The sequence below is a fragment of the Solanum dulcamara genome, chromosome 8, assembly GCF_947179165.1.
Source record: "Solanum dulcamara chromosome 8, daSolDulc1.2, whole genome shotgun sequence".
Taxonomy (NCBI): Eukaryota; Viridiplantae; Streptophyta; class Magnoliopsida; order Solanales; family Solanaceae; genus Solanum; species Solanum dulcamara.
The window spans coordinates 66,340,467-66,355,226 of record NC_077244.1 but is presented as its reverse complement, the minus strand read 5'-3'; the positions used below and the strand labels follow the sequence as shown (position 1 = coordinate 66,355,226).

General features: G+C 36.6%; 1 protein-coding gene across 2 annotated transcripts in view; it reads left to right on the top strand.

The window, feature by feature from the left end:
* Window positions 1-1,569: 1,569 nt before the first annotated feature.
* LOC129899203 (CHD3-type chromatin-remodeling factor PICKLE-like) overlaps window positions 1,570-14,760 on the top strand; it is a 42,371-nt gene continuing 29,180 nt past the window's right edge. For both annotated transcript variants that reach the window (XM_055974068.1, XM_055974067.1), the window contains exons 1-10: window positions 1,570-1,792; window positions 2,639-2,782; window positions 4,479-4,616; window positions 4,695-4,849; window positions 5,335-5,496; window positions 12,239-12,486; window positions 12,568-12,663; window positions 12,838-12,974; window positions 13,048-13,260; window positions 13,337-13,444. In XM_055974068.1, coding sequence (XP_055830043.1) covers window positions 2,642-2,782; window positions 4,479-4,616; window positions 4,695-4,849; window positions 5,335-5,496; window positions 12,239-12,486; window positions 12,568-12,663; window positions 12,838-12,974; window positions 13,048-13,260; window positions 13,337-13,444 — 1,398 coding nt within the window. In that variant the 5' untranslated portion in view covers window positions 1,570-1,792; window positions 2,639-2,641. The remainder of the gene's footprint in view (window positions 1,793-2,638; window positions 2,783-4,478; window positions 4,617-4,694; window positions 4,850-5,334; window positions 5,497-12,238; window positions 12,487-12,567; window positions 12,664-12,837; window positions 12,975-13,047; window positions 13,261-13,336; window positions 13,445-14,760) is intronic.

The window sequence follows — 14,760 nt, the reverse complement described above, 5'->3', positions numbered from 1 at the left end:
TAGGGTCTCATCTTCAGATCACAACAGACACAGGAGTTGACATGCTGGTGTGATTCAGATTGGGCGGCATGTCCAAACACAAGGAGGTCCATCACAGGATATGCAGTGAAGTTTGGAGAATCCTTGATATCTTGAAAATCAAAGAAACAACAAACAGTGTCAAAAAGCTCAGCTGAAGCTGAGTATAGGAGCATGGCAGCAGTGGCAGCAGAGGTCACTTGGCTGCTGGGACTGTTCAAGGAGCTGGGAGTACAAATACATCAACCAGTGAAAGTTTGGAGTGATAGTAAGGCAGCCATCCAGTTGGCTGCAAATCCAGTGTACCACGAACGTACTAAACACATAGAAATTGATTGCCATTTCATAAGAGATAAAATAAAGGAAGGAACTATCCAAACTGAGTTCGTAGGCACAAGTGATCAACAAGCGGACCTATTGACGAAGGGGCTAACCAGGCAACAACATTCGTATTTGATGACCAAGTTGGGAGTGCTGGACATTATGCAGCCTCCAACTTGAGGGGGAGTATTGAATATTAGTTGATGTAAATATTATGTGTGTTAGTTGGATTAGTATCATGTATATGTAGTGTTTGTTAGATGTGGGGCCCACGCTAATTAAAAGGTAGTTAGTTGAGATTAGAGAATATACTTAGCTGCTAAGTATATGTAGTTAGTGAAGGTAGATATTTTGTACATTCTGATAACTTCTCCATCTCTCTAAAACTTTACCTTTCTCTCAACCTTCTTTCTAAGTTTCTCCAAAGATGCATCATTCACGTTGGCTGTAATGGTGATTTCTACACAAATTATATTGACGTTTACAATAATAACTGGGATGTCAAACTAATCAGAAACTTTGAATACAACATTTTTCAATTAATGCCCTACAATCACAAAACAAAGTAGTTGTAAAGTCGTCAATTAATCGGACATAATGAAGTATTATTTACAAATCTAGATTCAGTGATCCTTAATTATCCGTTGTAATTATTTATTCAGATTTTTAAGAATCAGTATTTAAATTATACATTTATTGCATATCATATAGTTTGATAAAATATAGTATAAATATTATTTCTTAGTAATATGAATTTTGAGATTAGGCGTACACGTGCAACAAATGTACGATAAGCCTAATTATTATAAAAGCATTAGAACGTGATAATCCATTTTTTTAGGGGGTGTTTGCATTAACTTATTTTAAGTGACTTTTGATTTTTAACCCTTTTTTTTAGTTTGGAAAGTATTTGGGTAACACAAACGTGCTTTTAAATTCTTTTTTAAAGTCGAAAAAAGTACCCAAAATCTAAAATTGGGTATTCGTGACTTTTAACTTTTTAACTTATAAGTCACTTAAAAAAGGTCAATCCAAACACTCTCATTTGAATTACTATTTTTAGTGCCTTTTGACTGTTAATTTTTTAAATTTTAAAAATGTTTGGATAACACAATTTTTTTTTTTTTTTTTTTTTTTTTGGGGGGGGGGGGGGGGGCTGAAAAAGGAAAAAAAAAGAGAGAGAAATAAAAAAAGAAGAAGCCGTAAGTCGAAACTTGTTGAGGGGGATGTTTAGTGAAATTATCCCCAAAAGAAACAACAGATAAAAGAAGAGAAACAAAACTCCGAAAGAAGGGGACACTCCTCTGTTGTTGAAAGAACAAGTCGGTAGTTGTCTGGTACAATACAAACCTCAAAACTTAACAAATTCCTTTCTCTATCGCTCCTACATCGATAAATTTCAGCAAATCTGAGTTCGCAAGCGATAATTTCTCTTGGGCAAATTGACGAACAGGTAGCAGTCGATTCAGTTCTTCTTACTCATTTCTAGTTTCATTTTTTCTAAATTTCTGTATTAGTAATTTTATGTTACTTGATTTTGAACTCGGAGTGGCGGATCCAAGGTCTTAAGTTTTTGATTATGAGTGTAGAATTAAAAGAAAATTGTGACAAAAATGTACTAGTTCAAGTGAAGGGTTTTGGGGTGTGGTTGTAGCTATTTCGAGATTAGAAAGTGATCAGCCATTTCTTTAGTAGGTTTTTGTCCATAAATTCCAAATAATTTTCACTATATTTAAAATTTATGGAGTTGGAGTTGAAGATGGAGTTGTTTTTGGTTATACTTTTAGCAAAGAATATTTGGAATAATGTTCATGCTTGAATGTACTTAAATACAATTTCAAAAGTTAAAAGTGAGTTGGAAAGCATGTTATAAGCTTATTTCCAAATTTGAAATACAACTTCAAGTTGGATTTTGAAATTCTTAATGACCAATCCTTGTTTTCAAATAAAGAAAAAAGTTATTCCAGAAAAAAAGTGATTTTTTTAATGTCCAAATGGGTCTTGGTAACTCGCTGTTTTCAGCTTTGAAACTGGGTGGACCTTCTCTGCTTATACAAAGATTTCTGACATGTGCTTATCATACATCTTGTACTGTACTAACTTCTGCAGGATTATGTTCACTCTGCTTCATCTCAAAAGTTAGGTTCTCCCCCCCCCCCCCCCCCTTTTTTTTTTGATTTCGTGGACTTGAACTTTAATGGTTTCAATTGGGTTCAACTGATTTTATGATGTTCTTAGTTTTTGGGTTTTGTGGAATATTTAACCTACATGCCTAGTTTTCTCCCTTTGTTTAATGCAGAAAATGTCTAGCCTAGTGGAGAGGCTTCGTGTGCGAACAGATCGAAGACCAATTTACAGTTTGTTTGATGACTCTGATGATGAAGTTGATAAGAAGTCTGAGCCTAGACAGGAAAACTTTGAGAAAATTTTCCGTCCTGATGCGGTAAATTCCCCTTGATATTACTTTTCTGCGCTAATTCTTTTGCCCATTCTTTGCTTGACTAGTCTGTAACAGGGTACGTTCTCCATACTTAGTTGCAACTTCAAGATATGACTTAGATCCTATAGATGAATTGGGCATAACATTGGTCATCACTGGGAAAGGCAGATTCTTATTTTGGTTTACTACATATACGAGTGTGCATTGTCTGTGTAAACTGAATTGCAGCTTTATGATATGACTTAGAACCTAGAGATGAATTCGGTTTTGGCTCGATCATCACGAGGAAAGACGATTATTTTTGGTTTACTTAGTTTTTCATTGAAAACTTAATCCAACAGAGAGTCAAGTTTAGAGGGGAGAACTTAGCCATTCAATTTACCTTGTAATGAGATCCTTGCTTACTTGAACATAATTTCTTCCCATGAAAGAAGAATATGGAAGATTGTTGCCTTTTTTGCGGTTTCTAATGTTCTTTTTTTGATAACCATGGTGTTTGGTCAGCTCGTGCACCTCGACTAATTCTACAGAGTATATGCTATCTCCCACCAACACAGGTTCAACACAAGTATTGGGTAACTCTATCCATTAAGGCTTGGACAAATGAAAACAAATTACCTAATATTTTTGCCTTCATTAGGATTTGAACCTAAGATCTCATGGTTATCAAATTATTGACCACTAAGCCACACCTTTGGGGTGCTCTATTGCAGACCTCAAAACTGCTACCAAGTGAAAATAAAATTTGCTAGAAGCTTTTATATTAATAATTGCGAAAAGTCAAATGAAAGTAATTCTAGAACAATGAAATATTCAATCTGAAAACGCAGGGTGTAGTTAAGACACTACCCCGAATATACTATCGAATGCAGCTGAACTTTTTAAGCAACTTTCTTTCATTCATATACAGGCTAAAAGAGTGAAGTCCTAAATGTTTTATTCAAAGACTCCAATAAGTTATACCGTCTTTCTACTTGTGTAGATGTTTCTGGATTTTGCAAAGCAGATATGAGCCTCACTTTTACAAGCTATCCTTCTGTATACTTGTTGACAGCCTCTTAACTTTATAATGGTGTTGTTCCCTTTTGATTGAAATTTGAATTCTCTCCCCTGTTGGATGAAACTGAAAGTTTGGTTTTCTCCATTCAGAAAATACCTTTCCGCTCTAGCTCATTGAGGTGACACATTATATTTCTTCTGAGCTTTAGCACCTTTGTCCCCATGGTATTCGTGAAGTGCATCATATTTTTACTATTTAACTATTTATCGTTCTCATTTGGTTGACCTGTCAAAAACAAGATGTCTCTGGTCTGGTATGGTAGATAGCAGGCTGCTGAAAAGTAGTAATGAGTGGTATGTACTAACTTCCTCATCTAGAGTCGAGCGTTCCTTTTGTCTTTGAATAAAATTACATTATCTCTATGCTACTTTATGGAATTCATTGATCTAAAGGGAAACAAAAATCAAGTTCACAGTTTGTAACTGCATTGCTATACTTTTTTTTTTTTTTTGCAACAACAATAACATACCAGTGTAATCCCACAAGTGAGGTCTGGGGAGGGTGATGTGTATGCAGCCTTACCCCTATCATATGAAGGTGGAGAGGTTTTGTTTTCTTTGCATGCACTTTTTTTGTTTCATGGTAATGATCTTCAATACTTTTACTTGCATCGGAGAGCTGATGAAAGTTCACTTATAGAAAGATGAATCCTGTCAAGCTTGTGGAGGAGCGGGCGATCTTTTGTACTGTGAATCGTGCACTTATGCTTACCATCCCAAGTGCTTACTTCCACCACTAAAAGCTCCCTTTCCTAGCAGTTGGAGGTGCCCTGAGTGTGTAGGTTCCCTTCCTCTTGAAAATTTGTCTGTACTGTCAGAGTTTTCTTTGTCACTATGATTAACCATGTTTTTGCAGGTAAGCCCCCTAAATGATATTGACAAGATATTGGATTGTGAAATGCGCCCAACTGTTGCTGATGATAGTGATGCTTCTAAGATGGGGTCGAAGCAAGTATTCGTTAAACAATATCTTGTTAAGTGGAAAGGATTATCATATCTTCATTGCATATGGTATCTCTTTGCAACAACTCTTTCTTTGCTGCTTCTTTATTTGCTCTGGGCTATGGTTTCACTTTTGACAACTTACTATCATATGAGAGTTGCTTTTAGTCGGCGTTATCAAACGCGAAAAGTGCAAAAAAGCTCTAAGGTCCGTTGGGGCTTTAATTGCAAATAAAGCATGGGGTTTAATGAAAAAGGGACGGAAAAAAAGAATACAAATATGTATGTGTAATCCAAGACTAATAAGTATAAGTATGAATAACTAATATACCGTCAATAATTTGAAAAAAAATAGGATAATGCGAAATATCAGTTGTTTAGCATCGATTCTTTAGGATTACGCTCACTGACAAGGTTTTATTTTATCATGCTTAATTGATTTTATTGCTCCTTGTTAGCAATTGTTTCTTGCGCGTAGTATGGTTTCCTCCCGTAAACCTCTTGAAAACTGCAGTTTTATGTTGGTGAAGTTATATTCTCCTATCAATTTGCAGGGTGCCTGAAAAAGAGTTTCTGAAAGCTTACAAGTTGCATCCACGTCTTAAGACGAAAGTGAACAATTTTCATCGTCAAATGTCGTCAATGACCAACTCCGAAGAGGACTATGTTGCTATTCGATCTGAGTGGACTACAGTTGACCGAATTCTTGCTTGCAGGTTATTGTTTTAGAGTAGATTAATAGATTTTAAGTGAGCTATGGATCAGTCTAAGCATTTTCTTTCAAAGCTTACATTATCTGCCTTGTCATGTCAATTTTTAGTCATTTCTAGGAGGGTAGGACTTTTTCCTTGTGCGAAAATTTTCTCTCAGCTAGTTTGCCAATTTTTTTTCCTCTCAGCTAGATATTTAATCTGTAAATGGAAAAATGAATGTGATCGTAGAGAGAAATTTTTTGGGAACACATAAAAATTCCATGAGCCTTGGATCATAAGAGTCCATAGATAAGACTTGAGCTTTGGTCCTGCTAGTGGAGTTGCTGAAGATGAGCAGTTTTACTTGAGACTTCATAGTGTCTGGTATATGTTTACCTTGATGTTGTTGTGGCCATAGGTTTGAGGGTTAAAATGATGCTTAGTCTATAGTTTTTTTGATACGGTAAATAATTGTATTAATATTGGGGAAATCCCGGTTTACAGCAAGAAGGATGCTTAGTGGAGATATATTTTTCTTATTCTGGATGTGATTCGTGGGACTGTTAACTATAACAGGAAAAAAATGTTTGTTCGATTAACTGAATATAATTCTTTTTTAGGAACATTACAATTTTTTTCGCAAAATAACAAACAAAGAAAAGGTTGCTTCTGCATCGACTTAACTAAAATGAAACCGAATTTACTATTACAATAGCTTATAAACTTATAAATGTCACACTGACCCTTCCCTTTTTAGTACGTTCCTATTAGTCTTATTCATCTTGCTTTAGGAATATTGTCATAATGTTTGCAAAATACAGGTGTAATTGTTAATCTATAGTTCTGATTGATAGTTTTGCAAAGTAGAAGTCGCTAATAGTTTTCTGGTTTTGCAAAAAAATCAAATGAAATTATAATTGTTTGTAAAAACTTGTATCCAAAAATAATTATCCAAACAGAATATTTTTATGAAGACTCTTTTTTTTTTGTGAAAGGTAACATTTACTTCTATATATCCACAGGTATACTACATCAATGTGTAGTCCCCCTCCGAAAAGTTTTACTTACATCATTCCTACGATCTCCTAGTTACAGCCAATCAATAACATTAAACATATCTTCAGTGTCTCCTATCACTACTTGCTTACACCAAAAATAGTAAAGCCCTAGGCAGTTTGTCTTTATCTTCTGAATGTTGTTCTGCTTTCCTTCAAAACATCTTTGATTCCTTTCCTTCCAAATTGTCCACCAAATGCAAGCTGGGACAATCCTCCATCTCTTCTCCTTTTTTCATGCATTTCCATCCCTGTTCCAGCATTGTAGGACTTTTATAATTCTCCCAGGTTTTGTCCACTTGATCTTCCACTTGTGGATGAACATCTGCCACAATTGATCTGTCCATTTGTAGTGTAGAAAGAGATGGTTGACTGTCTCCACCTGTTCTTCACATAGATAGCATCTAGAACATAGATTGGATTCCCTCTCGTTCAAGTTCTCATGTGTCAAGACTGCCTCCTTTGCCAAAAGCCATGTGAAATAATTCACCTTGTATGGAATTTCTGTTCTCCAGATCATCCTTCAGGGCCATCCTGCTTGCTGCACCTCAGTAAACCTGAGTTCTCTGTATGCTGATTTTACAGTGAATTTTCCCCTTCTCTCCCCCTTCCATACTAGTCTATCTTCCTCTCCTGTCAGATTGGTAGCCATGTTCATTGTGTCATGAAATCTTGCTATGGTTGTCATTTTCCAATCATTTAGGTTCCTTCTCAGAAACAGATTCCACCCTTGTCCTGCCCATAATTCTGCCACTGTTGCTTCTTGTGCTTGGCTCAGACTATGTAGTACAGGGAAAGCATGTTTGAGTGTCTCTTGTCCACACCAAATGTCATTCCAGAATGCTACTTTTTTTCCATTGCCCACCTTACAACTTGTTCTCTCTCAGACCAGTTGCCATAGGTTCCTGGTAGATCTCCATACACTACAATTATAAGGGTTGGTCACCTCCTCTGTCATCCATTTGTCCTCCATGCCATATTTTTCTATTATTACTTCTTTCCATAGAGATACTTCTGGTGAGACAAATTTCCACAGCCATTTCATCATCAAACTCTTATTTTGGGTACTCATCTCTCTGATATTGAGTCCACCCCCCCTCTTGCTTACCAGCAGTTCCTCCCATTTGACCAAATGGTAGTTTTTCTTCACTGCCCTGGCATAAAAAGTTCCTCCTAATTGCATCCAACCTCTTGGTAACCTTGGCTGGTATAGGAAACAATGACATCATATATGAGGGAAGGGCATCCAGGACACTATTAACTAGAGTTAGTCTGCCACCTGAAGATAAATATTGACACTTCCAGTTTGCAAGCTTCCTTTCACACTTTTCAATTACTCTACTCCATATTTCTTTTGACTTGCTCTTAGCTCCCATAAGCATTCCCAAGTAGATTGTTGGTAATTCACCCACTTTCCCTCCTAGTTTGTCAGCTAAGTCTTCAATATTTATCACTGTGTTGACTGGATAGATGAAACTCCTGCTCCAGTTTATGTGCAAACCTGAAACAGCCTCGAAAATATTGAAGATGAACTCAAAATCAGCATCTGCTCCTCTACTGCATCACAAAATCCTAGAGTGTCATCTGCATACCGTAGATGAGTAATCTCTAGGTTGTTTCTTGTATTATTCCCCACTTGGAAACCTCTGATCCAGCCTTTGGCTTTTGCAGTCTGAAATAGGGTGCTCAGACCTTCCATGGCCAAGATAAAGAGAAAAGGGGATAAAGGGTCCTCTTGTCTCAGATCTCTGTATGATGAGAAGAAGCCACATGGGCTTCTATTGATCAAAATAGAGAATTTCACTGAGCTTATGCACTGTCTAATCCAGTTTTGACCTTGTAATGCTATAAAGCTGATGTATCTCCCACTTTCATTGTATTTAAGAGTGCAATAAAACTCTGCAAAATGGTCCTTCATATTCCACCTCTTAACTGTCCTCCCTTGTACCTTTGAAGCTTTAATAAATACTTCAACTAACCATTTCAGGACTTTAATGCTAACTTTCACTCTTCTTATCAGGTTTCGGCTGCGCTCTACCCATTCAAACCAACTTCCGACCTCATCTTTGCATCTCGTAATGTCGTAGGATTTGAACCATGCGTTGTAAAAGATGATGTCCTCCCCTATTGGATGTATTCCGGCAGCCTTGCCGGATCCACCCATCTGAAATCTAGAATTTGGATAATTTAATCTAAAAGTTGACAGACCTCGATTAATGTGCCTGAGAACTTTCACTCTTCTTATCAGGTTTCGGCTGCGCTCTACCCATTCAAACCAACTTCCGACCTCATCTTTGCATCTCGTAATGTCGTAGGATTTGAACCATGCGTTGTAAAAGATGATGTCCTCCCCTATAATGCTAACTTTCACTCTTCTTATCAGGTTTCGGCTGCGCTCTACCCATTCAAGCCAACTTCCGACCTCATCTTTGCATCTCGTGATGTCGTAGGATTTGAACCATGCGTTGTAAAAGATGATGTCCTCCCCTATTGGATGTGTTCCGGCAGCCTTGCCGGATCCACCCATCTGAAATCTAGAATTTGGATAATTTAATCTAAAAGTTGACAGACCTCGATTAATGTGCCTGAGAACATTCTGATTTAACTCAACTTGTAACATGATGACTTTTTTGAAAGAACTCTTTTAGGAAATATGTCAAAAAGGAAAATAGACCGCATACCTAAATCAACCCAAAAGTTAGTTCTTTAGGCCATATTTTATTTACCCAAGACCATATAAGGAGGCAACAACCAATTTTCTCAACTAATGTGGGACATTCTAACACCATTGCATGGCAGGGTTGGATATTTGGAGCCTGAACTATATATCATGAGAGTCAAACATTGGGCTAACCTAGAGTGAGCATGGGTCTGACCATGCAAAGAATTAGGCCTAATTCAACCCCAAAAGATAGCTCATGGGATGAGGATTATCCAAAAACGTATAGGGAGACAACAGTTTATTTTCTCATCAAAAGTGAGACACAAAACAGTTCAAGGCCCCCAGTACTCCGGTTGTTGGACATATTGAATTTGGGAAACATAACACCTAGCCTAACAATGAGTAAGTCAAGAATGGACATGAGTCTGACTCTGATACCATGTAAAGTAAAATGGACGTTGAACGTGACTCAACCTAAAGACAATTTATGAGGTGAAGATTGTCTTTTTTTGGATCAAGTAAAAGATTCCATTGATAATAACAAGGCCAACATGACTGTATACAAGAGATATACCAAAAAGGAGAAACCTACAAAATTTGGTTTTCTCCAAAAGACACTCAATCCTCTATACAAACAAGAATTACATGGGTGTACCAAAAAGAAAACAAGGATCGAAAACTACTTCTCAATTGAGCAAAGCTCATCTCCACACCCTCAAATTCTCTCCTATTCCTCTCTTTCCAAATGACCCACATTAGCGCAAAAGGAGTAACATTCCTCGCCTTTTGCCTTCTTCTTCTAGCTCCACTCTTCCAGCGGATCATCAACTCCTTCACAGGTCTTGACATTACCCAAGAAATGCCAAACCATCTGAGTATATCTCCCCATAACCTCGTGGCTCCAAGATCATATAAGGAGACAATGTCCAGTTCTTCAACCCATGTGGGACATTTGAATAACTATGGCCAAAAATTGAAGTTTATAATTGTTTTAATAATGGTTGACACTTTCTTATTGGTCTTTTTTATGGTTATGCCGGCGTTGATAGGTGGATCTTGTGTTAGAGGTTGTGAAAGTCTGACATAATGCTTCCTTTCCATCGGTTCTTGAAAGTTATCAATCCACTTCTTCCTCTTGTCTCGGTTTGACCTTCAATGAAGAGCCCATGAAAAAACTCTCCTTTGTTAGAGCCGGATCGGTAGGCTGTTAGATTGAGTTGAATGAATCAGTGCCTATACCTTTTAAGGCTCCTAGTGCTAGCTGTATCCGTCGGAGGTGAGGGCTCTACCAAAGAGCATGTGGTGGCACAATCAACAGGTGAGCCGGTGCCCTCACTCTCTTTTTTGTGCTCTCTCTCTTCTGTCACTCTGTGCCCCGATTTCTTTTTCGCCAGTCCTATATGGCAATGATAATGTTTTAAGAAGTGAATGTTAAAGCTCTAAGTTTGTAAAAGTCATATTGTTAAATTGTTTTTTGATTAGTGGAAAGTTTTATTAAGAAACATCAAGTCAGTGCCAAAAAAATATCTACAGATTGTGTATATTACTTAACCCGAGTTATTCAAGCTTGTAGCTATCAACAGAACACAGTATTCTCTCCTACATGAAAAATACAAGTGAAATGAAAAGGATCTTTTAATGCTTTCTGTTGAGCTTAGACACTTTCTACCTGGTTCTTACTATTTATTTCTCTCATTCCATATACTCCAAAAGAGATGCCAATAAAATCTTTACCAGGTTGCCATTCTTTCATTTTCAATCCTTTGTAATCTCCTACAGTCGTACTCGTGTTTTTTTCTCGGCTGTCCTTGGTAACAATCATGATATGTTAAATATAACTAGAATAAAAGGATAAGCAGCTGCAAAGCCAACCTGCGATTCTAAGGAGAGGTCATATTGTTAAATTATGGTGATGTCCATAACGGAAATAGCAAACTACAAAGTAATCTCATTTGAGAAAGTTAGAGTTCTATGAACAATGTGCTCCTATGTGAATCACCTTCTTTTACATTGTCGGGTGGTTTCTTGTTTATGGTGGAAAATTCTGAGATGGTTCAGATTTGAGTGGGTGATCCCGAGCACTGTAAAAGAAACAATGTTTCGTTGGGCTTTTAAAAGAAGGAAGAGAAGATGTAGGGCATGTGATGTTGCTCCTCTGCATTTATGTGGATCATATGGGGAGAGAGGAATAAGAGAGCTTTTGAGGTAGTAGTAAAAGACTTTACACTTGAGGAATAGCCTATTTCCTTATTTCTTTTTGGTGCACCCCCAAGATTCCTACATGTATAGATGATTGTTGCTATTTGTAGAAAATCATTTCTTGTAAGGTTTTCTATTTTTTTGGTATATTTCTTGTATATGGGCACTCTTTTACCCTTTTCATAAAATTTATTTCTTCATCAAAGAAAAGATGACAGTGTGCTCCTATCAAGAAATAATGTAAGCCTTGAGAATGAAGATTCATCTTATTGAAATTTATTTTTGCAGATCTGTATATCATACCGAGTATGTTATTTGTGATAATTGTTCTTATTGCATTTTGCTATGTATTGAAAATCTTGGTGTATTGTCAATTCTAAGAATGATTTAGAGAGTTGTAGACTACTTCACTCATTGCATTAATGATTTTGGTGCTAATGGAATATTGTGATGAGTGATGACTTTTGTGGAAATATAAGATACCAAGTGGCCAAAATGTGCTAGAATCAGTTCTGGGAACAGAGATGGTGTAGTGATGTTTACCTATGTGAAGTTTTTCTGACCATATAACATATCTAGCCTAGGTTTCTTTTAGAAAGTTTATCTCTGTAAGTAAGTTAGATTATTTTTGATGCTCGTGGTTATTTTGTGCTAATACAAAAGTTTCTCCCATCTTTTGTGGTTCTGAAAGAACAAGTGAGCAATGTATAAATTTTAGCAGAAACTGTTTTGCTTATAACACCTATTTTCTTTAGTTTTTTTCTTCTTAAATAGTTCATTTGCGTATTATTTGGAATTTAGTCGAAGTTTCAGGTTAAATTGCACTAAGTAATTGCTATTGTACTTACAGGGGAGAAGGTGAAGAGAAAGAGTATCTTGTTAAGTGGAAGGAGCTCTCTTATGATGAGTGCTACTGGGAATTTGAATCGGACATTTCTTCTTTTCAGCAGGAAATTGAACGATATCATAGAGTTCAGTCTCGAGTTGACAAAGCTTCTTTAAGTAAACAAAAGAGTGTGCCTAGAGAGACTACTGAATCAAAACCGAAACCCAGAGAATTTCAACAATATGAAAGGAGTCCCGAATTTCTTTCTGGAGGTGTCCTCGATTTTCCTTTTTTAAAATCATTCTATTCATCTGAAAGAGTTCTATTAATCTTCATTTTTGGTTGAAATAAAGGCTCACTGCATCCATATCAGCTTGAAGGGCTGAATTTCCTACGTTTTGCTTGGTCTAAACAAACACATGTGATACTTGCAGATGAGATGGGGCTTGGTGAGTTTATTTTTTTTCTTTCCCCCTTTCTAGTCTTTTTTTCATATCATTTTCTTATATAATTACTTCTATGTGACTTCTAGGTGAATTAGTGTTACTACTCGTGTCGTTGCATATAGTTTCTTCTATAACTCTGCGGTGTGGTTCTTTTCTGATGCATTATAAGGTTTGCAGGCAAAACGATACAGAGTATTGCATTTCTAGCCTCTCTTTTTGAAGAGGATATCTCTCCACATTTAGTAGTTGCTCCTCTTTCTACATTGAGAAATTGGGAGCGGGAGTTTGCCACTTGGGCTCCTCAAATGAATGTGGTAAGTTGGGATTCTTTTTGATTTCTATCATGAATATTTGATATACTTTTTCTAAGGAGAAGTGATGCTGTAGGTTATGTACGTTGGTTCTGCACAAGCTCGTGCTGTTATTAGGGAATATGAATTTTTCTTTCCCAAAAATTCTAACAAGATCAAGAAAAAGAAATCTGGTCAGACAGTTGGTGAAAGTAAGAAAGATAGAACAAAATTTGATGTCCTTCTGACATCATACGAAATGATCAACATGGACTCGACCTCTTTGAAGCCTATAAAGTGGGAGTGCATGGTAATTGCTTTAATTCTGAAGTGTGTTGTTTCTTGTTTTATGTTTTTTTCTTAAGGATGCTGACATTCGTATTTAGATTGTTGATGAAGGTCACCGTCTCAAAAACAAGGATTCAAAGTTGTTTTCTTCATTGAAGCAGTACTCTAGTAGACATCGTGTCCTTTTGACTGGAACTCCTCTTCAGGTTTGTCTGTAATTTGTTCTTAGATATCTCGTTACTCGTACTATTTGAAGTCTTATATTGCATCAACCAAACAAAGCAAACTTTCTCTGCATTGTCACTCTTCAGCTGTCTTTCACATTTTTGACTTGTCATTCTATTGCTACGATCATATTCTCCTAGCACTTCTATAGAAGGAACACTAATGGTGAAGGGAGGGGGGGGGGTTAAGTTCACCAATGTTCGAATAGTGAAGTTTACTAGTTCTATAATAGGAAAGATGATCATATGTTAGTTGTTACATAGTTATGGAAATGGATCAAATCTTATTAATTCCAACTGTTCAGAAATTGCTTCCTTTTAAGTATTCTCTCAAGGAAAAATGCTCCTAGACGATTTCCAAGATGTTTCTCTCTCCTACTTCTTAGGACTGGGGATTACTCTTTTCCGGCTTGTTTTCACCGGATTTAGATCTTTTCTTTCTCAACCAACAGTTATCACCCACTGTGATTACTGAAAAATACGATTTTCCAAGGACCTTTTGTAACCTGACGGGGGAAAATAGAATTTACTTCACTGCTGGGTTCAAATCTTTTGATATCACCCGATGGACCTCTAGCAAGGAAGTTTGGTTCGACTGGGTAGAGAGAAGCAGAAACATGATGGCAAGAATAACACTTAGGGGTCGTTTGGTAGGGTGTATACGAATAATACTAAATAGAGTGTATTAGTAATGCTTGTATTAGTAATGCTTGTATCAGTTATGCTTGCATTAGTTATGCAAAGAGTATTTTTTATGCATTGTTTGGTTTGATGTATTAAAAATAGCATGCATTGCATAATTTATTTAAAATATATTTATTTACAAAGATATCCTCCACAAATATGGTGGAAAAGATGTAAAAAAGGTTTTGAGGAGCAATTAGGTCTTTATCCATGTTAATGCATTCATTAAATCCCCTTACAGTACTAATACCTAGAAATCCATGGCATTAAATACTCACCTTAATACACAATAGAGTGTATAAATAATGCAAGTATTAGTTATACATACCATGAAAAAGTATACCAAACAAGGTACTACTAATACACAAAGTAAATGCATACATTATTTTTGCTAATACATTCTACCAAACGACCCCTTAGTAAGAAAGGGATGGAGTGGATATGTTTTATCCTTATAAAGCTTCCAATGACAACAAGAACCTTGCGAGAAGATGGAGGACAAAGGACGAGGTGGCTGAATATTTTGGTACTAGGAAGTACAATGCCCATGGAAAGTACATTTCTTGTCTCTCAAGGGGAAGATAGGTCAGTTATCATTTTGCCAGAGTCAGCCT